Genomic DNA, 20,683 nt, shown 5'->3' with positions numbered 1-20,683 from the left:
GTTAAAACGAAGGCGAGCTGTCACCGACATCGTCGGAAAACATCTCTCGAGGATACGCGTTTTACGCACCACAACCGCAGAACGGATGGGGTTGGGCTGTAAAGTCCGCTCACCCGCGGCAAGCAATGCCGCTACATGATCTTGAGCTCAATTGATGCGACTTCATCATCAGTTTCCGCCTCAAACCGTAAGTGGGCCCTAGAATCACCATATACTTATCGACGATACCAGGAACATAGGCTGAGGAGATAAGGTGGATAAGCACAGAGACGCAGTAGAATTAGGCCCCATTGATTTACCGTTGACTCGAATGTCGTACTTGCCCATTCTTTCGCCGACGCCTCTCCGAATTTTGTCGCGGCATACGGTCCAAGGCACTCTGTAAATCGCATGTATTGATTATAATCACTGCCCAAACCCATACCAGGAGGATTATTTACCAGTTGTACCGTACGAGTCTAAGGATATCAAGCAAGCTCCGATGATGCGACCACCAAAACCTTGCTTCACCATCTGTTTTGCGGCAGCGATGTGAGTGTTCTGCCCGAGCAAGTTGATTCAGACTTCGTTCTCAAGCCATCTGCAGTACGCAGCCGTCGGTGAGCGGTAGGGCATAGTGACACTCGCATCACGCTTACTCTGGCGTACACTCGAGTAGAGGCTTGACCTGGGTCACGCCGGCGTTGGCGACACTAACGAATAGAGTAGGGGCCGAGTTTCTCGACTGTCTCGTCAATTGCAGCTTAGATCTGCTTGTAGCTGGCGTAGCACTGACTGCGACAGTCCTCACGCACCCGCAAAGACGCCAATAGTCTTCCGGCCATACCTCTCAATCTCCCTGATAACCTCGTCGAGTTTTTCCGTCGCCTGCCAGTGGGGCTGCTCGGCAATGAAGACATCATATCCATCCCTCGCTAAGCGCAGGGCGATGGCGCGACCGATACCCTGCGCGCCGCCGTGAGGAACGCGGTGCGGCCCAAGGATTCCTTGATGGTGTCAGAAATGCGATCAGGAGACTGATTGCGGGGAGGGGAGGGCGAACGCGGGGCGCTGCTATCCTTCGCTCTTGCAAGCATTTAATGAGGGACCCCGGGCCGCCGCTCGGACAGAAGACCGCGATAGGGATAGGAAAGCCGGGTGACGGGTCCTATGTTCTCCGCTTTAGAGAGACTCCAAAAGATGCTGCCATCCCTAATAACAGCAGAAATCTGTGAGATGTTCAGCTCTTGACGGTATCCTGCCAGATGTGAAGTTTCGGCTAGCATACGTGTAACGTGGACTACAGGTACAGGCAAACCGACGCTTACCACCACGCAGAAAGTATAATATATCTGAGGTCATTTACTCAGATTATACATGCTATAGGTTTGCATTTTCGTTGGCGGATGGCAAGCTGCACTTGTGCGACCACGCTCAAAGCGCGTCCATACTACATAGCACGCGCACAGCACCGCCACCACCCTTTCGGAGGCCCTCGGGCCGAACCTCCGATAGCGCTGTCGTTTGCTTTAACCAAGTACATGTCAAATTCGCAGTTAGGCATACTAGTACAACAGAATATTACGCTGTATACCACGCTGAGCGTACACAGTAATTCCAGACCGCGTAACAATCCAAAACCAAACATGTGGCCAAATCATAGAATGACGTGAATGGGCGCATTGCTGCTCGTCACCTTCACGGATCCTGTATCCTTCCTGGCTTCATCCCAGTACACGGTCCCCTGCAGGGTACCCCGGCGCCGGGTGGTCTGCCACACCTGCCTCCGTCGCCCGCGGCCCTTGGGGTCATCCTCATCACGACTTACCTCGACCGACGGCTGCGCATTCGACGTGCTCAGCTCGAACGTGCCTTCGAATGTCGGATGCAAGTGCACGGTGGCAGCTCCATTGGTCGTCCTCGCCGTGAGATCGAGCACGGAGTCCACCGGTGCCTCGACATGCGACAGTGTGATGCGATTATTGCTTGTCTTGGCTGAGGTTTTGAAAGAGCCACCGGAGCCGGAGCCGGAGGTCGAGTACGCGCTGATCTCTGATTCAACGGCACTGCGTGGCAAAAGAGCTCGTTAGTTTCTGGATTGCATTCGAGGTTAACTATAGGGAAATCACCCATTAGTCGTGATTAGGACCAGGTCGGTGGTGTCAGCGCCACCGTTGTTGTAGAGCTCCACTTGAGCCTGGATACGCGCGTTGGAGGTGACGAGGCTCAGATGACTGTCCGTCCTGAAACTGCCTTGAATCGGGCCGTTGCTCGACTGAATGTCTGCTCGTTTAGCAGCAACGGACTGCCGTGGGGTAGTCATAAGTCCTTGCTGGCCTGCGTGACAAACCCGCGAGACTCACCTTGCTGGAAATCGGGGCATTCGTAGATCGCAGCGACAAGGACTCAAAAAGGACGGTGTTCCCCAGATCGCCCAACCGCTCTGAAAAATTAGGGAGATGCGTGTCGAAAGCCGGGATATGGAGGACCCCGTCCGTCGGGAAGACCGGCAAATGGACAGTAAGGTCAAAACGGATCTGGTCTCGCCATGAGCCATGTTCTGGAATCGTGGGCGTCTGCACCACTCCAAAGTCAGCCTTCTGTGATTGTTCGAGCTATATGAAGCGCTTACGAAGAATCCAACGCCATTTTCGCCGTCTCCGCGTTTCAGCTTGCAGACAGACGTCCGGTCGAGCGCGCTCTGTTCACGGTAGTATATTACGACGTCCACTTTGACAACGCCGCGGTTCTTGCCGTCGTCCAAGACGTCCAGATTGCCCGACATTTGCGCTCCGCGGGCGACAAAGTAGAGCAAGTCGGACGACAAGGGGAGCTCCAGCGAGGTTGCGACCGACCTGGGGTAGGAGCCCGTAGCATTGACCGATGCAGAGTCGTACCACCCCGCCGCCGACGACTGCCATTGGGCACCCGAACTGCAGTCTGCTCGACCATCTCCCTCCGACGGCCCGCCCTGGTACACGTACTGAACAAACCACGTCGACATAGAAAGTGCAGCACTAAACGCTGGAGGAAAAAGAAGCTCACAGGAAACGACCCATGTCTATGGCCCTGGTGCGCAACGTCATATAGGCTGCTGGTGAACGCACCCAGCAGGAACCATATGAGGATGGCTATGCCGAAGGCCTTGAGGAATCTCCGTCCGGCCGATTCTGGGTGTACTGGCTGCATTGAATTGGCTGTAAGGTTTGGGGGGACGAACACTTCGTTCGCCGCCTCATATGAATACTGCGGGGGAGGAGGCACCTGCTGCGCGTCATGGCTGCTGCGACCAAGTTGCGACAATGAGGTCGAGCCCTCTTGGAGTTTATAACATGGAGCGCAGCCCCCTGGAAGCATGTGGCTAGCGTTTGATCGCTGCGCTGCGCATGCGCAATATTCTAATCATCGGCGCTAATGTCGACACTCCGGGACCGCAGCAGACGATTGGACGATTTGGATTGCTATCGCCAGAATGGGACCCATGACCGCATTATCTCCAGAACTGAAGGTAGTGGCGCAACATTGGATGTGACTACTGTAGACGAGACCGTCGAGACGCATTCCAACGACACTGTAACACGTTCCAGTTCCGCAGCAGCGAGAAGACGGCCGAAAAAAGTCAATTACAGCCGCTTGCAGATCGATAGACCATCAATTTAGAAAACTACGTATAGTCGGAGTGGGTCGGAGTGGGTGCCAGGGACGTCGGAAGAAGGTAGAGAAGTCCAGATGGTCTGATTTATGTCTCTCGGGGACTTGAAATTGTCAGTCCGACGTGGTCCGACTGTAAATGATTCTCAAAAGTGGGCCCATCCATCTGCCAATGGCTGTATTAAGTCGTGACTTGTTGCCGCAGACCGATCAGTACTATCACTTGGGAGGTATTCGGCGCTGCGCGGCACGCCAGGTCCGATTCCTCACATATAAAAGTCTATGGTAAACCCACGGCAGGGACTCTACAAGCAGGGAAATAATCTTTCTTGCTCCCCGGGCGCTGCACGGCATCAACAATGCTCATAGTTATTTCATCTTGACCTGAATGATACTGAATGATATCAACTTCTAACTCTCAAGTTAGCGGCCTGCCGGTGCGGTCAGAGTCTTCGTTCCATCAGATACTTGGTGTCAAGCTTTACAGTTACATATAGCTGAGAATAGATAACAAGTGCCTTCTTTGCTGCCCTAGGGTGGCATTCCGCCACCCTCGATCAGTGTTACTGTAGAGTCAGTGTACTGTATACAGCATGTTTTCAACACTGATAGCTTGTACCGTAGGCAACAGGATGCTTGCCATTAGGCAGCCGGGGGATGCCTGACAGTGCCACCCTGCATATTTGGAATTAATTTCCATCACACAAATGGTAATCCTCGACATAAGGGGTAATAGTTCCTATTTGTTGGTGGCGGTAAGATTTGGATCGGTCCACCTACCATTTATGAGCAGTGCTCCTATTACATTTCGAGTAATTTGGGCTGTAAGTGGTATAACCCCTGTTAAGCGCTCGCTTTCTCGATCACCAGAGAGCCCTATACAACCGATGAACAGTAAACCGATTCTAGAGGAATCGGAATTGGGGGGGAGTTTGACACGGGTATTGGGTTTGACAAAACGACAAATCGCTCGTAGCTCTTTCCACATCCCATATTCAGCTTCAGCAATTGGCATACGTATGAGCATGCATCTACTTTTCATGTCTCTAAGCTCAGAATAATTTATTTCTCCTTGCTTCGTCCGTGAACACACAAAACACGCTGATATACCTCTACTGGGGAATGCATTTGGAGAGATCTCCTGAACGGTGTGTCCCAAAACCATGGAACAACATAAAGAATACGTCCTTACAGTTCTTAACTGCCTGTTCGTCAAGCCCGATATGCATGAGGTGGAGGAATTCCCTTGCTAGACGTCAGGTAGGTGTTTGTCAAACACTCTATCGAGACAGGGCGTGACTGTGGAATCCAAGCGGAGCTTGAATGCGCATTCGCGTGTGCATGCGCCGACGACCCCAGTGGGTCTTGCAGTCAATGTTTCCTTGGATAGCACTTACTATACAATCTGTAATTATGTTCTCACAAATAAAATGAGCTGCTGCAGACGATTTTTCCATCCCCTGCTGGAGTATGTGCACAACCGAAGGGCCAGCCCAGGTGCTCCCGATAGGGAATGCCGTCTGGAGATTGCCGCAGCCGGTGTGACAGTTCCGTTACTGATTGTCAAACTCTCCCCCCAGTGTAAGCGAAATCGTGCCGAAACCAGTATTTTGCTGCCGGAATAGTCTGCACACAGGATATCTGTAAGTACGTTTTGATATTATGCGCAATTTCGCATCGACTCGTCAAAACAGCGCCCGAATATGTTTGAATTTGAGGGAGATACGAGCTTAACAATGATATATTGTCCCCCCAAACAAAGTCCATACAGGAAAAAGGAATGGACAGGTGATGTGAGGTAAACTGGAAACGATCCGATTTGCAAAAATTGCCCTCACGCCGGATTGAACGACGGACCTCATCATGACCTACGAGTGATGCGCTCTACCACTGAGCTATAAGGGCTGGATACGATTATTTATTTTACGTTTTATCAAGTAAATTCTGGTCCGGTGAAGTGTCCGAGATCACTATGTTCACTCCGTTCCTCGATCTTCAGTTGCCCGGCTCCTCATTGCTCAAACAACTCCGCGACTGACTCCTCCAAGAGGCTCGCACAGTGCAAGTTTTACGTCTACCGCATCGGACAGGAATCCAGGCCCGGTCGCCAGATGGAAGGGCTGCCGGATATTCCGATCTTCTGCTGCCACAGCGGCCCGGGGCCCCTCAATAAATGCTCGCAATAATTCCATTACCCAGCATTCATCCCCTCTTTCCCCTCCCCCACCCTGAGTAATGGCAGCACCCATCAAAGCAGCCTTGGGACGGACGGCGTTCGTGACTGGCGGTGCGCAGGGTATCGGCCGTGCCATTGCGACTCGGCTGGCGAGGGACGGCTACGACATCTCCATCGCTGAGATACCCCAAGCGAAGGATAGGCTGGCAAATACCATCAAGGAGATTGAGAGCTACGGGCGCAAGGCCATTGGAGTCTTCGCAGGTGTGTGGGGACCCTGTGTCAGCGAAACAGACACTGACGAGCCAACACAGATGTTCGGGAGGCGAAGCAGGTGTACGCCGCCGTAGAGGAGACCGTCGACCGGCTCGGGCCTACACTCTTCGTCAGCGTCGCGAACGCCGGCGTGACCCAGGTCAAGCCCCTTCTGGAGTGCACACCAGAGTAAGCCCGCTCCCACCATCACCCCGTGACTGCTCTGCCTGACCCGGTACGTAACCGGTTAATATAGGTTTATCGAGAACGAAGTCCGCCTTAACCTGCTTGGGCTGATGAACACGCACATTGCGGCTGCGAAGCAGATGGTGAAGCAAGGTTTCGGCGGTCGCATCCTCGGTGCCGGCTCAATAGCGTCGTATCGCACGGCCGGTAATTATCTGCTTTCCGTTTTACAGGGATCATCGTTAACGGATACGGTGGACAGAGAACCTTGGACCCTACGGCGCCACCAAGTTCGCCGTCCGTGGTTTCACCGAGGCAGCAGCGAAGGAGTGGGCTCAATACGACATTCGCGTGAACGGTAAGTAACACCACATCCCGTCAAAGCCTCTCGCGCCTACCCTTCCCTCAGCCTATGGCCCGGGCATCGTCGACACTCCTATGTGGGACCACATCGATCGGGAGCTGGCGAAGATCGTGCGTGTCTCTCTGTCACTTTGTTGTTAATTCTCATTACGTCCCGCTTCACAGGAGGGGATCTCAATAGGAGAGGCGAAAGCCCTGCGCATCAAGCGTGATGTGAAGCTCGGTCGCATACAGCAGCCCGAAGACGTAGCCAAGCTCGTGTCGTTCTTGGTCTCAGACGAGGGAGAGTACATCACCGGCCAGACAATCAAGACTTGTGGTGGTGCATCTTTGGTACGCATATATAGTCCGTCTGCTCGTGTGGAGCTTGCGCCCTGACGCCCCCCGATAGTGATCATTTCATCCTTTCTGTTAGGGTTAAGAGGGATCATTGCAGGTTACATTGGATATAGACTTGCATAAGCGCATGGAATTTCGGCCTCCTCGGCTGTTGACATTTTCTTCTGAAGGATAACATCTAACTCGGGTTTCAGTGGGTTCCGAGGACGTTGGGAGCAGCGGTCCGGGTCCGCGACGAGCTCTCTGACTTTACGAATTCGTCACTCTCGACTGTGGCAATAACATCCAAACAACAGCTCCAGAGCTAACGATGTTTGGTAGCACATCCAGCCGAGCGATGGGCTTATTCCATGGCCACATATGCACCGGTGGCAACGTGGCTCGATGAACTTGGTGAAGGATATAGATCGACGGGTCTCCCACTTCCTGCCCCACTGCATAGTATAGAGCTCAGGTTTGGCTTGATGCTATCTGAGCCTCACCTCAGACAGTAGCAGTAGTGTCTTGTGAGGGAGAACGAACATCCCTCAACTTCCAATTCCAAGCCCTATGAGTCCTGGACCATGGCCAGGATCCTAGGAGGGTTCTTGCTACGCTTCGCTCCGCCTCAAGCGTAGTTGCCACATTTCTCGCGATCGCGAGATACAACCGCGTTCGCGCTGACATTTGTCCGCCATAACACATCTCTATGCTTGAACGACGAACGCAGGCTACGAAGCTGACATGAGTAGGACATCATATTTACCACATATAATCTACTCCGTCGCTCTCACTTCCGTTTCCATCCATCTGCTTTGGCAACGCAAAACCGCCGAAGCTCAGAAAGCTTCGGTCCTCGCCCAAACGTCCATTCTCGAGGACATAGCTCAGCGCTTACGCTCCAACGACGACCTATCCGACGAAGAATACACAAGGTTGCGGAACCTAGCGCGCAAGAAGGGGGAAGCGGTGTTCAATCCTGCGGAAGTGAAGAACGAGGAGATCGGGTGGAAAGATGTTTTCCTCGGGAAGAAGATCGAGGAAGAGCAGGCCACAAAGATAGCCGAGTTGGAGCGGTTGGAATGGGAGAAGTGTACGTTTCTTACCTTGCGCTGCTGTCAGTAAGTCTGGTCATGACCCATTACCCTGCAGTACGAGCGGAATTCAAGGACTTGGATTCCCAACCGTGAAGTTAATCAGAGTAGCCGGGATCATCTTTTGTCACCTTCGCTTTTGGACCTCGCTTCTTCCTCCCGTGACCCGCACTTAGCTTGTGAGTAGCAGGTTCACGTCTCGGAGTTGGACTCAGTAATCTAGGTATCTATATGGTAGTGTAATGGAGACGTGGCGATCGATGAATATGCTATCGTCGGGAGCCCATACATTCCTGCGTCACTCAAGATGCGAAATAATAATTCTCAGCGAGTTAGCAGGTCGTTCACTCTGAAACGTCGTGCCGAAGATCTCTCCGCGGACGGGGCAGAGGTCAAGAAAATACGCTCATTCCCTCAATGTGTCCCGAGGATGGCTGGGCTCTCACGACGCACTCCTATCGCCTCCTGCTTCCTGGGTAGGCACATATACGAACTTCAAGCCTTCGTGACGTCGCCCGCGGTCATTGCGAACAAAGTATCATGCCCCAAGAACCTGGACAAGCCCGGACGCTACAAGGTCATGAACCGAAGCAGTTCGACGAAGGTTTTGATATGGTTTTTACGCAATGCTCGTCGAAGTATGCGATACAAGTCTGATTGGACTCCGGTGAGTGTCGGCTTGCATTACTGCCTTCATGAGCATACGCATTTATATAGGCAGATCCCAGCGGGTGATCATAACGTGGAATTCGACACCTTGGCAATTCGAGCTGCACAATAGCAGCGGTCTGAAACTGTGTCTTAGGACTCAGGTTCTACACGCGTGCATCCCCCACTCGGTGGCAAACGTTCGAACTGCCATTTTGACTGTTTTATCTACTTCGTCCTCCGCTTGCTGCAAGCCCCTGGCGTTGTACTCCTCCTTCAAAGCTCTCATGACCGAGCAGTGCTAAGGATAAAAGTCGACGTGATTGACTATGAAGATGATAGTATGTCCAGCAGAGCCTCTCATCCACAAGCCTGTCGGTTGGTCGGTGTCAATTCAATTAGCACCGGTAGGTCCTTCCAGAATACCGTCAGCGCTAGTTGTATCTTTTGGACATGCCGATGCAGACGTCTAGACTCTGGGGCGTGGCTAGTTTCGTATAGAGGCTTCAGTCCACCTCTCGAGTATCCTTTCCCTTCGAAATTCTCATGACTTCACGCAACCTTCAACACATTGGAACACGGGTTGTGCTAAGACAAACTATCTGGTAGCTTCTTTGACCTGCACCCCGCGTTCGTGGGCGCCGTAGCTCAGATACTTCGAACGAGCGGTCATCCTTTCACATATAGCGCCCTGCTAAGGACGCACAGGAGTAGCGAGACTTACAAGTACTGAGGCCTGAGGCCTGAGGCAGAACTGCATGTGTACATGTGTGATCATGATTTTCCATTCCTTGTTGTTCTCGTTGCGTATCGTTCGTGCGAATCTTCGTACATATCATCCGATTTCTTCTCCCTGCGGAAAATCCTATGTACAGAACGCTAACGATTTAATTAAGATGAGAAGCGGGAGGTGCTGACCCGGACCCGCTCTCTGCGACTTCGCGGGTTCGTTCTTTGTCCGACTCGGAGTTCTAATAGTAGTTCTAATGCGTCTGCTCGTACGTACTGGCTACTGCGCTAACGTCAATTATCTACCTTCGCATCTGCCGAGTCCGCGCATTCTCTTATTCTCTTCTACGAAGACGCGAGAGCCCGGGTGAACATGATGGAAAATATCCTTATATCCCCTGATTCACTAGCAGCTTCTGCCGGTGCGTCAGGTCAGACTGATCCTGACGCCAGTCCTGCATCGGATTCTGAGAATGGAATCCGCAATGTCAAGCTACAGGTGAGCACGCAGGTCCAGTTCATACGTTGACGCGTGACTGGACACCGGGATGGCAGCTTGGCATCCTACAAAGGAGACCTCGCCGGGAGCAGGAAAGAACCTACAGGTACGCATGAATAACTGGAGAGCGTGAATTATATCTTGAATTCGTGGCCTGCAGTGAACTGTCTGCCAAGTATCTTCCAGCTCTTGTCGCCAGATTCAAAGGATGCTCTGATCCTTTGAACGCGTCGATGACTCTGATTAACGCTGTAAGCCATACGTGCGTGCATACGTCCCTATTGTTGGACCAAGTCATTCATTGTAACGTCGGGATTAGACCATACTTCGTCCGATTTCTACGGACGGATGCTGGTCGCGGCCTCGCTGCGTTACAAGCCACGCGCATGGCTTCGCTTGAAGCAGATGATGCCAGGCCAGAACAGACTGCCGAGATGTGCCAATTCCTGGCTACACTTTTGCTCCTGCAAGGGACATCTGACATAGAGGATGCGGATAAACGAAAGCTCGTGATGAAGCTCCAGCTATGGAAGCGCAAGCACAACAGCTCATACGCGTCTGAGACTAGTGAGAGATGTTTGGGCATACTGACAAATGACCCGTGCGGCCTTCTCTCACAGCGATTGAGTAGGCTCTGGTCACTGATATTATATTTGTTCTAGGCACATGCAGGATATGTTGAACATGGTCAAACGCATGTCGACAAAAGGCGTCGAAGAATGCGGTGCTCAGGGATGTGGTCGTCGCCAGATGGCTACAGGGCCCGACCTCTTGCAATGCTCCAGGTAAGGCAATCGGTCTATGGCGTGTCAGCAGGAAAGTCCGTCGTTGACTTCGGCAATTGTGGGCGCAGGTGTAAGACGGCAGTCTACGTACGTCTTCTTCCGCTATCGGGGCTACGGACACTCCGACCACCGCCTTCCAGTTCAACGCTCACTCAAATGGTCTTCTGTAGTGCGGAAAGGAACATCAGAGACAGGCATGGTCTTCACACAAGCCCGTCTGTTTCAGTCCCGCATTCTGAACCGCCCCGATTCCCTTCCGGACTCTACTGGATTGTGCGTAAGAGTGCCTCGTGTGTTTACGCGCTTTCCACGACGGCATACCTCTATCTGGATACAGCCCGGTCCCGACTGATGATGTGTTGCTGCAAATTCGATGCCTCAAGGCAGGCGGCGTACCGAATACAGACCGTGACCGCCTTATGTCGGGTGAAATGCTGATTGTACCTGAGCAGTGATGTACCGTAGCATCTTTTCCCCTCGAAATCGTCGCGCGAAAGATGCGTCGATAACCCACACTCTGATGCAAGTGGGACCCATACGTGAAACGCTGTTCTGCAAACGTTTGAGAGAAGCGAGAATAGTGTGCTTCTGTCCTTCAGCCGCGACGGGCAGCGTCAACGACTGTGAACGCGACAGCGGTGCCGCTGCTCGTCGCCTCCGATGGTCTCTAGATCTGCTGTCCCGCCACTGCCATAGAAAGGAGTAAAATATCCTAGCCCAGGCCTCCGACGTCAATCGAGGCCTTCCCCTGAGTTTGTTTCCCAAAAGACGGCAATTGAGGGGGCGAAGTAGCGCTCGTAACCCCTCTTTCGGAAAGTTCTATATGCACCGCTTAGGACCCACGCTTCCAGAAGACAAACTCGGAACTCCCAAAGAGAGTTCTACCATTTATATGTGGATCCTGACGGCGAATACAATGCTATCCTCTACTTGAACCTCCACCTACTGGGGCGCTCGACGACGAACTCCGTAAACCTTGGGCTTACCAGCAAACTCCACAATGACTTCTCATCCAGAGCACATTGAAGAGGTTCGTATCCTAGCATGCATGCATGGTGCGCTCCTCATGTCCGGTATGGCGTAGATATTCAAAAGGGTCGAAGAGGAGAGCGAGAAACGGGCCCTCGAGGAGCAGAGTATTCAGCAGAACCCTCAGTCGAGACCGTCTTCGTCAGGGGCGGTGGGGGGACGGCGGCGTGGCGGCAGCGTTTCAATTTCTCGCTTTGGAGAGGTACGTGGCGAGCCCAGTGCCCAGGACAAACACTAACCATTGGCAATCATAGCCAATAGAGCCGTCTCAGGGGACTGAATCTAGTAACAGCAGCGTCACAAACCCCGCTGCACGGTTATCACGAATAGCCTCGAAATCCAATGTCTACCAATCGCGGTTACATGTGCGTGCAATTGCATAGTGTTCGTGTTTGGCAGCTGACATGCTCGTAGACTGCAAGTAGCAGCCGAGACTCATTCGCATCCGAGCATTCTGCTGGCCCCCATGAAGAGCATGCGGAAGATGATGAGGACGACGAGCATATCACCCGGATGCAGACCATCACGGGCCGTCAGACGCTGACCAAAGCTGTTGGCGACATACTCGCACGGAAGATGTCCCGTTCACGGTCAAACTCGCGCTCCATGATTACACCCTCGGACACCGGTACATCTGCCGTGGTCATCGGCGTGTCGGTGCAGCAAGCCACCGTGCAAGCTGCCAATGACCAAGACGATCCCGACGCACCCAGTGCTGTTGTCCTCCGGGGCCAGCGCTCACGGACGAGTCTCCGGAGAAACAGGGATAGCTGGGTGCAGAAAGTGACCCAAAAGTTCAGACGAAAGAGCAAGTCACCGTTGCAGGACGGGCAGGAGTAGCGGCTACCTCCCGACGCTTCATTTATTCATTGGAATACTGGTATCATGGACTTGGTTTTCGTTGTTGTTCTTGCTGTCTCATAGCTCTGCTTACCTGTCTCTGCCCTACTCCAGCTTCATGTAGCATCATTTGCCCTCTGCTTTCGCAATGCAATCCTTCCCCACCCCTTGTTCTTGTGGCAATTGCACGAGGATCACGTGATCCACGTGATCAAGGTGTCTCGGTGCCGCTTCCCGGCCTTGACAATTAACTTTGAGGCCCAAGACAAAAGGCGTGTCTTGGTGGCCGCGATAGAGCGTATGGACCAGTGGCGTGCCCGTTCCTATATAGACCACATTACCAAGCCTCCAGCGCGACATTCTCTTCGCCTCCCAGCATCACGACCTCTCAACGTTCTTGCATCTGCCGTCTCTAGGCAGCGGCCATTTCAGTGTATCGCTATCATTCTATATCATGTCTACTAACGTCTCTTCATGTCTCCAATCCCGTGTATCCTATCTCCCGCTTGATGCGGAACCAATCGGTGCGCCGATGTACTATGTACGTCCCTCATCTTCACATGTCAAAGTGTCTTGCGAGCGCTAACCTTCTTTCCGACGGTGTCATGCAAGTAGTACTCTTATGACTCTGCACGCTCGCCATCCGTGTCTCCCGTGTTCAGCGATGTCCCCCAGCCACGTACTTTGACTCCGGACACGGACGTCTACAACAACTCTGACCTGATGAGCGATAAGGATCTTATGAGTCTATGCGATGACCAACTCACGCTCCACGACTGTATCGACCGCGCTCTGCTGGACTATGGCTTTGACTTGAGCTGTCTAGAGGAGCTTGACGAACAACTGTTGCTTGCCCCGTTGGAGGCTTTTGCTGCTGTTTGTTGGGCAGAGGCAGTAGATAAGGACGACTGTACGGTACCGTGGCGCTGGGGTTACAGCGATACGCAGGAAGAGATTGAGTCAGATACGGAGTCAGAGGACACGGAGATAGCTGATTTCGACACCCCTACCGATTCTCGTTGGCACTGGCAGGACAAGCGTGTCTCCTTTGAGAGTGGATATCGCCATGACGTCGAGGTATGTGAAAGCTGTGGCCAATAATTCTCTGTGCAGTGGCTGAACTGCGGTACTTCTCAGGAATCCCGAAATTCAGTCGAAATCGAGACTAGACAAGGCCGTCGCATATCTTTCATTCTCTTGACCCCACCGTCTGCTATGTCAGATCCCAAATACTCTGTTCAGTACTTCCCAAAATCCCCAAGAAAGACCAAGACGAAGTTCGGCCTCAGGCGACTTGCCGATGGCATCCTTGCACGCCTCGACTCGTCATGACGGTACGTTAGATTTCAATTGTATTTGACTTGATGGGGCTCTTGACAGATGGAGTGCAGCTCAACTCTTTCGGATCATTCATTACTTAGGTGGGCTGGTCTGCGTGAGCGGGATGCGTGCGAATGACCCCTGTACGCGTAATGATTAATCTAATCCTCTGCTGTATTCCTGGATATCTGCATTATTTAAACCTGGTGAATCTTGAGATAAATCACCTGGATTGATAGTGTGCACAATCTAAGTAGATTCAGTCACAAACACATTGAAGTTGTACACCCGAGGGTTGATTTGGAAGCGGAAATTGTCTGGCTCGCAGGGTGCGACAACGTGATTATGCCTGAGCATTTCCGCTTTCATGGTTCCCCCAGGTATCAGGTTGTGGCAAAACTTCGAGACGCCTGCCTGGATGTGAAAGGCTGCACTGTCCTCTGTCCCAGAGGATAGCATGAGTACCGCGGGAGCTGTGGCCATCGCGACCACCCAGAAGACATCATCGGTCTGCTAGCCACATTAACATCTCCTTATTGGGAGGAACGTTTGGAACGTACGAGCTGCCAATTCCGAGGACGGGGTACGTCATCCGGCGCCCAAGCGTCCTTAGGATGTGGCCTTGCCCACATGTATATTTTGTCCCTAGTGACGGGAGGGTAGCGTCCTGTCTTGAAGGCACGCGCAAAGTAGGAGTTAAGCTCGAGCCATGCCTTGTGCGGATATCCGTCTACCCAGGCTTGCGAGTTGGGCTGCGCCCCTTTGATAGGGCCGATGTAATGCGATTCCCCGTAGTCTGTGGGTGCTTTGTGAGAACAGGACAGGTTGACGAGAACGTTAGTACCGTTCCAAGATATTACTTGCACGATGTCCACCTTGTCGCGCATGGCCATGAGCTGCTCCCAGCGACGCACGAAAAGCCAATCATCGCCGCGGTATATCCACTGATGGTGCTACATCGGCTTCGAGAACAGGGTAGAGGAATTGAGGCTCACGTTCTTGTTCCATGAATCCTCGCCGTAATGCTATTCCCCACGCGTACATTCAGAAAGGATATGTAGTTGGGCTGACGTAATTGCGAACCGTGAAGAACCAGGGAGAGACAGCGGCCATGTAGGTCTTACCAGCCAAATTGCGGAGGTGATGTGAGTCGCTGTCAAGTTTGGGACACCGAATCTCTTCTGGCGGGGATTCTGGTGTTAAGTGAACAGGCCACCCGCCGTTCCACTACCTCGAAAGCGTTAGAGAAGAAAGAGGCGACCTAAGGAGCAAACACGCGTTAAAATACCCGTCTGTGCAAGTCAGATTGTAGTGCGCCGCAGGGTCCACAAAGAATGCGGGGATGAGATGTATCTATGTATAATTTCGGGTATTCAGAGCTCGAGCACAAGTTGATATGAGACCTTTTAGCGTATACCGGTGTGATCTTTTCCAAAACCATTTTGACCGCCGTCCACGCTTGGTTGGTGGTCTCACAGCCAAATCGACTGTGTTCTCCGGCGAACGTGGATACTACTACCTTTCCATCGCTGCGGAACTGGTTCGGATGATATGCTACAGCCTTGACGTAATCAAGCAGCAACCCGGTATCCTCTGTCGACTCTGAGGGGATAGACCTGGATACCAAGCTTTCGTCAGTTTACTTTGTACTCGGCCTCCCCTGGTATTTTTGAAGCTTCACGTCATATCAAAACTGATGAACAGCTTGAAGGGCAAGCCACTTCGTTCTGCTGCTTGGTAGCAGTCCAAAACGCGGTCCTTTTGCCATTCCTCGCGGCCCACGTTGAGAGCGAAGCCGTCCCTACCCCAGTACGTCGGGTCAGTACCGCTCCGCAGGACCAAGGATGGCGCGCTTACAGGGCGTGCTTATGGGCGAGATTGATATCGTCAAGCCAGTCGTAAACCGTATATGGCTAGCCATGTAAATTTATCAAGGTTTAATGGATTGTAAAATTTGATATCAGCAGCCAGATGTCGTTTTCACTCACGTAGGTATTTCCAACCATGAAGCTGTGAAGTGGTCAATAATCGAGGAAGACTGCTTAAGGGAGATCTACTAACTGAGATACCACGCCTTTGCCGCCCTTCTGCGATACGGAATGCTCAGGTGTCATTTCGTGGGTATCAGGCGAGCAATGTGAGGAAGGGGGAGGCGTGGACTCAGTGTGGGTCCGTGATTATGTCTGCTCAATTTGGTGAAGTAAGTCCTAACCAATCAGAAACGTTGTAACTTACTAGTCACGGGACTACGTTAAGACTATCTCACGCGAGTGTGACACGTTTCCCAATATTATATCACAGACTCGCGTGAGCTTCACTGGCCACTATGTCGTTTGCGCAACCTCTCGCGACGCCTGTTCAGGTTCATATAGTAGGGTGCCCGGGAGACTGGGGGCGATTCTCGCCTGGCATTGCCGCTGTGCTTCTCGGGCTTGATACTCATCCAGTTGAGACTCAGGATATAATTCTTCGCGAGGTGAGTTCGACCGATACGTATTCTGTCGTACCCTGTAATCGTGTCTACAGTCGCTAATTTCAAGAACAGTTATCACTAGATGAGCGGGAAGCGCTTATGCGCACTGCGTGGAAGGTTTCCGAGCGCCTGCTTCTTCTTCTCGAGGCTGAGCATTGTGCGCCCCAATTGGGAAAAGACCCTCGAACTGCGATCGTCGGTCCGTTCGCTACAGAGGCTCTTCTCGAAATGTTGCCAGGGTCACATATGCAGTTCGTGCTTTGAAAGCCTCCTGATTGCACAGCTGATTATCTGGCAGTTTTGAATCTTCCTACGCACGAGCCGTGTATCCCTGTGAGTCGTACGTCTCTTCTGTCGCAAGGTTTCTTCCACACCATGGTCGGGCCACCTTCCTGACAACCCCGGTCTCGTTGACCGGCGGTTCGCCCTTGGTACAAGATGTGCCCACTTCGTCTCCCCCAGTCGTGACTACCCAAGAAGAACACGAGAAGGGAACAAGGAAGTGTCATCGATCTTCTGGGATGCATGAATTGAATGAGGAAAGTATTGGCAGCTCCGGAGAGGTCTCCGTGGCCAGTCGAGACTCCTTGGCCAGCCGTGATTCGTGCTCGAATGAGTACTACACCATTGGCTCCGACGGCGAGCACCAGCCTTTCGGTGCCGCGCACCTGCTTTTACCCTGTCCCGTGCATGATCAAGTGCCATTTGCGCTGGTATGCGTTGCAGAAGAGGCTGAGATCTACAGCGCTATGTGCAGTGCGCTCATGCAACGCGACGTCTTTGGTGTTCGCGATGTGCTCGCCGGATTTGCTTTCTCCTCGGACGAGTGTACAATTCAGCTGGTTCTTGCGTGGCTGGAAGATGATATTTCGCATTCATGCGTGAGTTACCTGCTTCTCTCTCCTGGGCGATGCTGCAATTTCGAGCATAGTCTCAGGTTCACGTAGCTCATGCTGATCCCACGACTTACCGGGCGGTCCACGGCCTTGGTGTATTCGATCTGTCTGACATGCATTCGGCCTGGGTGCATGCCCTGTTCCTTGCCACTCTTCGGGGGGCGCTAACGGCTTGCGCGTCCACGGCGCAAACACATGCCCCGGAGACGTATCGGCGCTTATCAATAGGGGACCCAAGGTCCTGGCGAATAGATCTTATCGCGGAGGACGGATATGTTGAAGGGTGCGACCCGACCTTGATTACTGATCAGCGTGTGCGGCGTTGGCTCGCCAGTTGCACGTGAGTGCCGCTCGCACCGATCCGTGCCCCAAACTATATGATGTCTGCAGGGTTGCAGAAGGTGCGGACAGATCACCACACCCCATCTTCGACCAGCCCTCGGGGCCTCCGTCAGTCTTATTCACACTTCGCGCCTTTTCTGTCGCTCATCACTGGTTGCAGGATGAGAAGCAGGAGCCAGTCCTCGCAAAGAGGGTGAGCCATTCTCTGACTTACCTGTTCAAAGACTCACGTCGTCTAAGGAGGACTACAGGAAGGCACGTCAGATGGTGATCAAGCTGATCACGACTATGTATTGATATGCTGACAGCCAAGCACCTTCTCCCTCGTTGCAGTATATTTTTTCCATCTTTGTTTGCACATGCCCAATAGTCTAACAAGTTCCCCAGCTCGGGTCCTGAAGATGTGGCCGCCGACTTTTGGGCAAACAAGTGCTTGCAAGATCGGTATAATGAGCTCCGAAAGAAGCAACTTGCGTACGCGCTTTCTGTCTCTTATGCTGCTTGGCTCTCATGTCCCCTCAGTGAAACACCCATTAATACGTGCGTACTAGGCATGCAGTACGGCCCTCGCCGGTCCTTCTGACTGTTTGGCATTCAGCTATGCTCGAGCGAAGAGTGCCTCCAGGCGAGTTTGCATCATGTCTTAGCGAAGTCCTTTCCCTGATACGTTAGCAGCGCTACCAAGGATGCTCGAGATGTTACATGTGATCGTCCAACAGAGATTTATGTCGACCGCTGTATCGCGTCTGCTGCGTACCCGCCCGTGTACCAACCTGCGTCCTTCATCCCCCAAGTCTTGTATAACATCATGCAGAAGGTTCTCCTTCCCAGATTATGCCCTGTGCATGTATGTCCAGGACCACCTGTGTCGACACTGCTGACCTTTGCTGCAGCCGCTCCTGACCGTGAGCTTGACCTCGGCGGAGGAGATAATCCGAAACGACGACCACGAGAGAAAATGCCTCATATACGACACCAAAGAAAGTACTGGTGTTTTTCACACACTCAACGTGAGTTCCCGACCTTGGCTTGCTCGTGTACGTTCATATTGAGGTGCAACCTCCTATCAGGCAGAGCATACGCATGTCTGGTACCAATATCATAGCGAACTGGCCCTTCAGCAAGCTCTCCGGGCATATTGTAATTTCGATCTCCTGCACCCCCTCGATGACGACCAGTCGGCAACCGCTCGAAGTCTTCTCATGTCACGACTACCCAATACACTGTTTCAGTCGGGACGGACCCCGAGCGGCGCGGGACCATGGCCTGATTTGAACGAAGTTGAGTGCAGGCAACAGTGGGATAGTATCATTAGTGGTTATCTAAGCGGCCGGGCCCCAGTCCCTATCACTGCTGAGGCAGAGTTGGGACATCACATTCACAGTCGGCAAGTGTTAGTTTCATCGTGCGGTAGCCTTTCTGACTTCAATTTGGTTGCTATAGTCTGGAGCGGTTCACCCCGCTTTCTCGAAACACTCTGTTCGACGTGATCTGCAGCGATCTGGACAACAAGAACTTGAAGAAGACATGTGCAATACGGCATGACCATTACTTCACTTTCGCGCGCGTATATGAGAGCGCTGACTCCTACCCTTCTTTTGACTTCAAGCTCCCCTCGTTAGAATTCCTGCCCGGTCGGGATGGCGATTTAATCAGCAACTTGGTGGATGACTTTTCTTCCTCAATGCAGGATTTTTGTGCTCGCGCGGATCGGAATCTCCTTCAAGACCGAAAGTGGCGGATAGCTGGGATGTCTATGTATCTCAACCGGGCGGCGAAACTGGAAGCGCTTTATTCGCGTACGCTCCAGCACGACTTTGACTATGCCATCTGCGATGGTATAGTGTTCGCCGAGATTCCGAATGTCTTTGAGGATTTGGACCACCATCTCAAAGATCAGATACTCAGTTCATGGATTGTGGATGCCTCCAAGTCACATGATCCAAAGGAAGCCTTGAAGGAAGAGGATACCATTGATATCACATCCCGAGAGAATGAACCATTGCGAGATTCCGGGCCGCTGCTAGCTCAGGAGATTCGCAGGTTCACGCATGCGATTAAGCCTGCGGCATTATTCGCCGACGGTTTGTTTATATTGCGTTGTCTTACTTCAAGGGATTGAACGTGTCCTCAGCAGGCGACATTCCCCAAGGTGCCACTACTGACTCATCATCTGATGCTCAGGCTGGGCAAGTGCCCTTGGCAAACGCCAGCCTTTCAATGGCTGTCAGTGCCCCGTCTCAGAAGACGCCCAGCCTGACACCTACTGATGCAGTCTCCGGTCCGAAAATGGACCATGCGGCTACTGGCTCACCCCAAGCCGGGGAGTGGAAGTGTAGGTTTCAATGTGTATCACTGTGAAGCTCTACTGACACCGCGCGCAGCCGTCTATTTACCAATCTTGTACTGCGAGTACAAACACGGTCGCATTCATCCTCTTCAGGGATTGAATCAAGCACGGGTCTACGTCTCTTCCGGCACCAAATATTATGAGACGATGGGCATGTTTGATGTGCCAGTCTTCGCCATCGCCACCGTTGGGACGAAGGGCAGGCTCCTATGTGGTTGGGCTGAACAAGTCCCAACCCCGGACCCTACGCGGCTGGAAGATATAAGGAAAGACCCTGTATGTGCACCAGTTCCTCGACGGCGTCGTCGATTGTTGACTCCCTCCTGAACAGGCTATTAAAGTTATTCACCGTATTGCGGACACAAACTGCCCTGAATGGGACCTTCGGAGCAGCTCGGACGCCATTGATTTCGCGTCTTTCCTCACGCTGCTCCGCACCAGACATATACCAGATGTTGTGCGCATTTTTAACCAGAAGAGGGCCGAGTACCTGGAGGCGTGGCGTGACGAGTCCAAGCGGGAGCGCTTTTGGTGGACCATGAAACACCAGCGCAAGAGCCAGGCATACGCCGACGCACAGAAGAGGTTGAAGAATGAGGACACGAAACGCTACGAGCAACTACAAGATGAGATGCGTGCTATTCTTGAAGAGAATAGGAAGCTGAGGGACGCCCAGGTGCAGCGGATGGCAGAGCGAGACCAGAAGGAGGCTGATGATGCAGAGTGGCAACGCCGGCGAGATGAGCAGAG

General features: G+C 52.6%; 8 protein-coding genes and 1 non-coding gene across 9 annotated transcripts; 6 read left to right on the top strand and 3 right to left on the bottom strand.

Moving 5' to 3' along the window:
* Positions 1–1,501: 1,501 nt before the first annotated feature.
* Positions 1,502–3,334, bottom strand: GLOTRDRAFT_61143 (uncharacterized protein). Its single transcript, XM_007868195.1, has 5 exons — positions 3,025–3,334; positions 2,612–2,962; positions 2,343–2,555; positions 2,109–2,284; positions 1,502–2,045 (listed from the first exon to the last, which is right to left on the bottom strand). The coding sequence occupies exons 1-5, from the start codon at positions 3,166–3,168 to the stop codon at positions 1,637–1,639; spliced, it is 1,293 nt and encodes a 430-aa protein (XP_007866386.1). The 5' UTR covers positions 3,169–3,334; the 3' UTR covers positions 1,502–1,636.
* Positions 3,335–5,459: 2,125 nt separating this feature from the next.
* Positions 5,460–5,535, bottom strand: GLOTRDRAFT_t74. Its single transcript has one exon. It is a non-coding gene; the product is annotated as a tRNA-Thr (tRNA).
* Positions 5,536–5,830: 295 nt separating this feature from the next.
* GLOTRDRAFT_61141 (NAD P-binding protein) lies at positions 5,831–7,436 on the top strand. The gene is made up of 7 exons (XM_007868194.1): positions 5,831–6,070; positions 6,121–6,250; positions 6,318–6,454; positions 6,510–6,605; positions 6,657–6,721; positions 6,776–6,943; positions 7,002–7,436. Exons 1-7 carry the CDS (start codon positions 5,866–5,868, stop codon positions 7,002–7,004), a joined length of 804 nt encoding a protein of 267 aa, XP_007866385.1. The 5' UTR covers positions 5,831–5,865; the 3' UTR covers positions 7,005–7,436.
* A 236-nt stretch (positions 7,437–7,672) lies between these two features.
* On the top strand, positions 7,673–8,404 carry GLOTRDRAFT_76550 (uncharacterized protein; the record flags this gene model as incomplete). Its single annotated transcript, XM_007868193.1, has 2 exons — positions 7,673–8,021; positions 8,081–8,404. 2 exons carry the CDS (start codon positions 7,673–7,675, stop codon positions 8,116–8,118), a joined length of 387 nt encoding a protein of 128 aa, XP_007866384.1. The 3' UTR covers positions 8,119–8,404.
* Positions 8,405–9,694: 1,290 nt separating this feature from the next.
* On the top strand, positions 9,695–11,090 carry GLOTRDRAFT_116208 (uncharacterized protein). Its single transcript, XM_007868192.1, has 7 exons — positions 9,695–9,898; positions 9,955–10,004; positions 10,059–10,160; positions 10,218–10,499; positions 10,561–10,683; positions 10,752–10,770; positions 10,854–11,090. Exons 1-7 carry the CDS (start codon positions 9,773–9,775, stop codon positions 10,920–10,922), a joined length of 771 nt encoding a protein of 256 aa, XP_007866383.1. The 5' UTR covers positions 9,695–9,772; the 3' UTR covers positions 10,923–11,090.
* Positions 11,091–11,639: 549 nt separating this feature from the next.
* GLOTRDRAFT_121456 (uncharacterized protein) lies at positions 11,640–12,729 on the top strand. The gene is made up of 4 exons (XM_007868191.1): positions 11,640–11,713; positions 11,768–11,914; positions 11,967–12,077; positions 12,127–12,729. Exons 1-4 carry the CDS (start codon positions 11,684–11,686, stop codon positions 12,550–12,552), a joined length of 714 nt encoding a protein of 237 aa, XP_007866382.1. The 5' UTR covers positions 11,640–11,683; the 3' UTR covers positions 12,553–12,729.
* Positions 12,730–13,006: 277 nt separating this feature from the next.
* Positions 13,007–13,884, top strand: GLOTRDRAFT_129516 (uncharacterized protein; the record flags this gene model as incomplete). Its single annotated transcript, XM_007868190.1, has 3 exons — positions 13,007–13,093; positions 13,168–13,629; positions 13,690–13,884. The coding sequence occupies 3 exons, from the start codon at positions 13,007–13,009 to the stop codon at positions 13,882–13,884; spliced, it is 744 nt and encodes a 247-aa protein (XP_007866381.1).
* Positions 13,885–14,121: 237 nt separating this feature from the next.
* GLOTRDRAFT_105972 (glycoside hydrolase family 71 protein) lies at positions 14,122–15,878 on the bottom strand (the record flags this gene model as incomplete). Its single annotated transcript, XM_007868189.1, has 10 exons — positions 14,122–14,382; positions 14,433–14,668; positions 14,717–14,816; positions 14,868–14,897; positions 14,956–15,099; positions 15,151–15,225; positions 15,290–15,488; positions 15,554–15,673; positions 15,730–15,785; positions 15,861–15,878. The coding sequence occupies 10 exons, from the start codon at positions 15,876–15,878 to the stop codon at positions 14,122–14,124; spliced, it is 1,239 nt and encodes a 412-aa protein (XP_007866380.1).
* A 320-nt stretch (positions 15,879–16,198) lies between these two features.
* GLOTRDRAFT_93732 (uncharacterized protein) lies at positions 16,199–20,260 on the top strand (the record flags this gene model as incomplete). Its single annotated transcript, XM_007868188.1, has 15 exons — positions 16,199–16,348; positions 16,418–16,544; positions 16,644–16,678; positions 16,707–16,776; positions 16,808–17,226; positions 17,277–17,581; positions 17,632–17,776; positions 17,954–18,057; positions 18,135–18,250; positions 18,303–18,430; positions 18,477–18,593; positions 18,654–18,976; positions 19,027–19,667; positions 19,721–19,918; positions 19,968–20,260. The coding sequence occupies 15 exons, from the start codon at positions 16,199–16,201 to the stop codon at positions 20,258–20,260; spliced, it is 3,171 nt and encodes a 1,056-aa protein (XP_007866379.1).
* Positions 20,261–20,683: the final 423 nt, after the last annotated feature.

The sequence above is a fragment of the Gloeophyllum trabeum genome (assembly GCF_000344685.1).
Source record: "Gloeophyllum trabeum ATCC 11539 unplaced genomic scaffold GLOTRscaffold_00007, whole genome shotgun sequence".
In the NCBI taxonomy this organism is placed as follows: domain Eukaryota; kingdom Fungi; phylum Basidiomycota; class Agaricomycetes; order Gloeophyllales; family Gloeophyllaceae; genus Gloeophyllum; species Gloeophyllum trabeum.
This window is presented reverse-complemented; position numbering and strand designations above follow the sequence as displayed.

What these genes read in the sequence shown, in the direction of transcription:
- GLOTRDRAFT_116208 (XM_007868192.1), top strand. Translation starts at nt 9,773, where the DNA reads ATGATGGAAAATATCCTTATATCCCCTGATTCACTAGCAGCTTCTGCC. An exon ending in ATTAACGCTGTAAGCCATAC is followed by an intron (nt 10,161 to 10,217) that starts GTGCGTGCATAC and finishes CGTCGGGATTAG; the next exon opens with ACCATACTTCGTCCGATTTC. An exon ending in GGCATACTGACAAATGACCC is followed by an intron (nt 10,500 to 10,560) that starts GTGCGGCCTTCT and finishes TATTTGTTCTAG; the next exon opens with GCACATGCAGGATATGTTGA.
- GLOTRDRAFT_61143 (XM_007868195.1), bottom strand. Translation starts at nt 3,168, where the DNA reads ATGCAGCCAGTACACCCAGAATCGGCCGGACGGAGATTCCTCAAGGCC. An exon ending in ATAGACATGGGTCGTTTCCT is followed by an intron (nt 2,963 to 3,024) that starts GTGAGCTTCTTT and finishes TGGTTTGTTCAG; the next exon opens with TACGTGTACCAGGGCGGGCC. An exon ending in GTCCTAATCACGACTAATGG is followed by an intron (nt 2,046 to 2,108) that starts GTGATTTCCCTA and finishes TTTGCCACGCAG; the next exon opens with TGCCGTTGAATCAGAGATCA.
- GLOTRDRAFT_61141 (XM_007868194.1), top strand. Translation starts at nt 5,866, where the DNA reads ATGGCAGCACCCATCAAAGCAGCCTTGGGACGGACGGCGTTCGTGACT. An exon ending in GGCCATTGGAGTCTTCGCAG is followed by an intron (nt 6,071 to 6,120) that starts GTGTGTGGGGAC and finishes GAGCCAACACAG; the next exon opens with ATGTTCGGGAGGCGAAGCAG. An exon ending in ATACGACATTCGCGTGAACG is followed by an intron (nt 6,606 to 6,656) that starts GTAAGTAACACC and finishes CCCTTCCCTCAG; the next exon opens with CCTATGGCCCGGGCATCGTC.
- GLOTRDRAFT_121456 (XM_007868191.1), top strand. Translation starts at nt 11,684, where the DNA reads ATGACTTCTCATCCAGAGCACATTGAAGAG. An exon ending in ATCCAGAGCACATTGAAGAG is followed by an intron (nt 11,714 to 11,767) that starts GTTCGTATCCTA and finishes GGTATGGCGTAG; the next exon opens with ATATTCAAAAGGGTCGAAGA. An exon ending in TCTACCAATCGCGGTTACAT is followed by an intron (nt 12,078 to 12,126) that starts GTGCGTGCAATT and finishes ACATGCTCGTAG; the next exon opens with ACTGCAAGTAGCAGCCGAGA.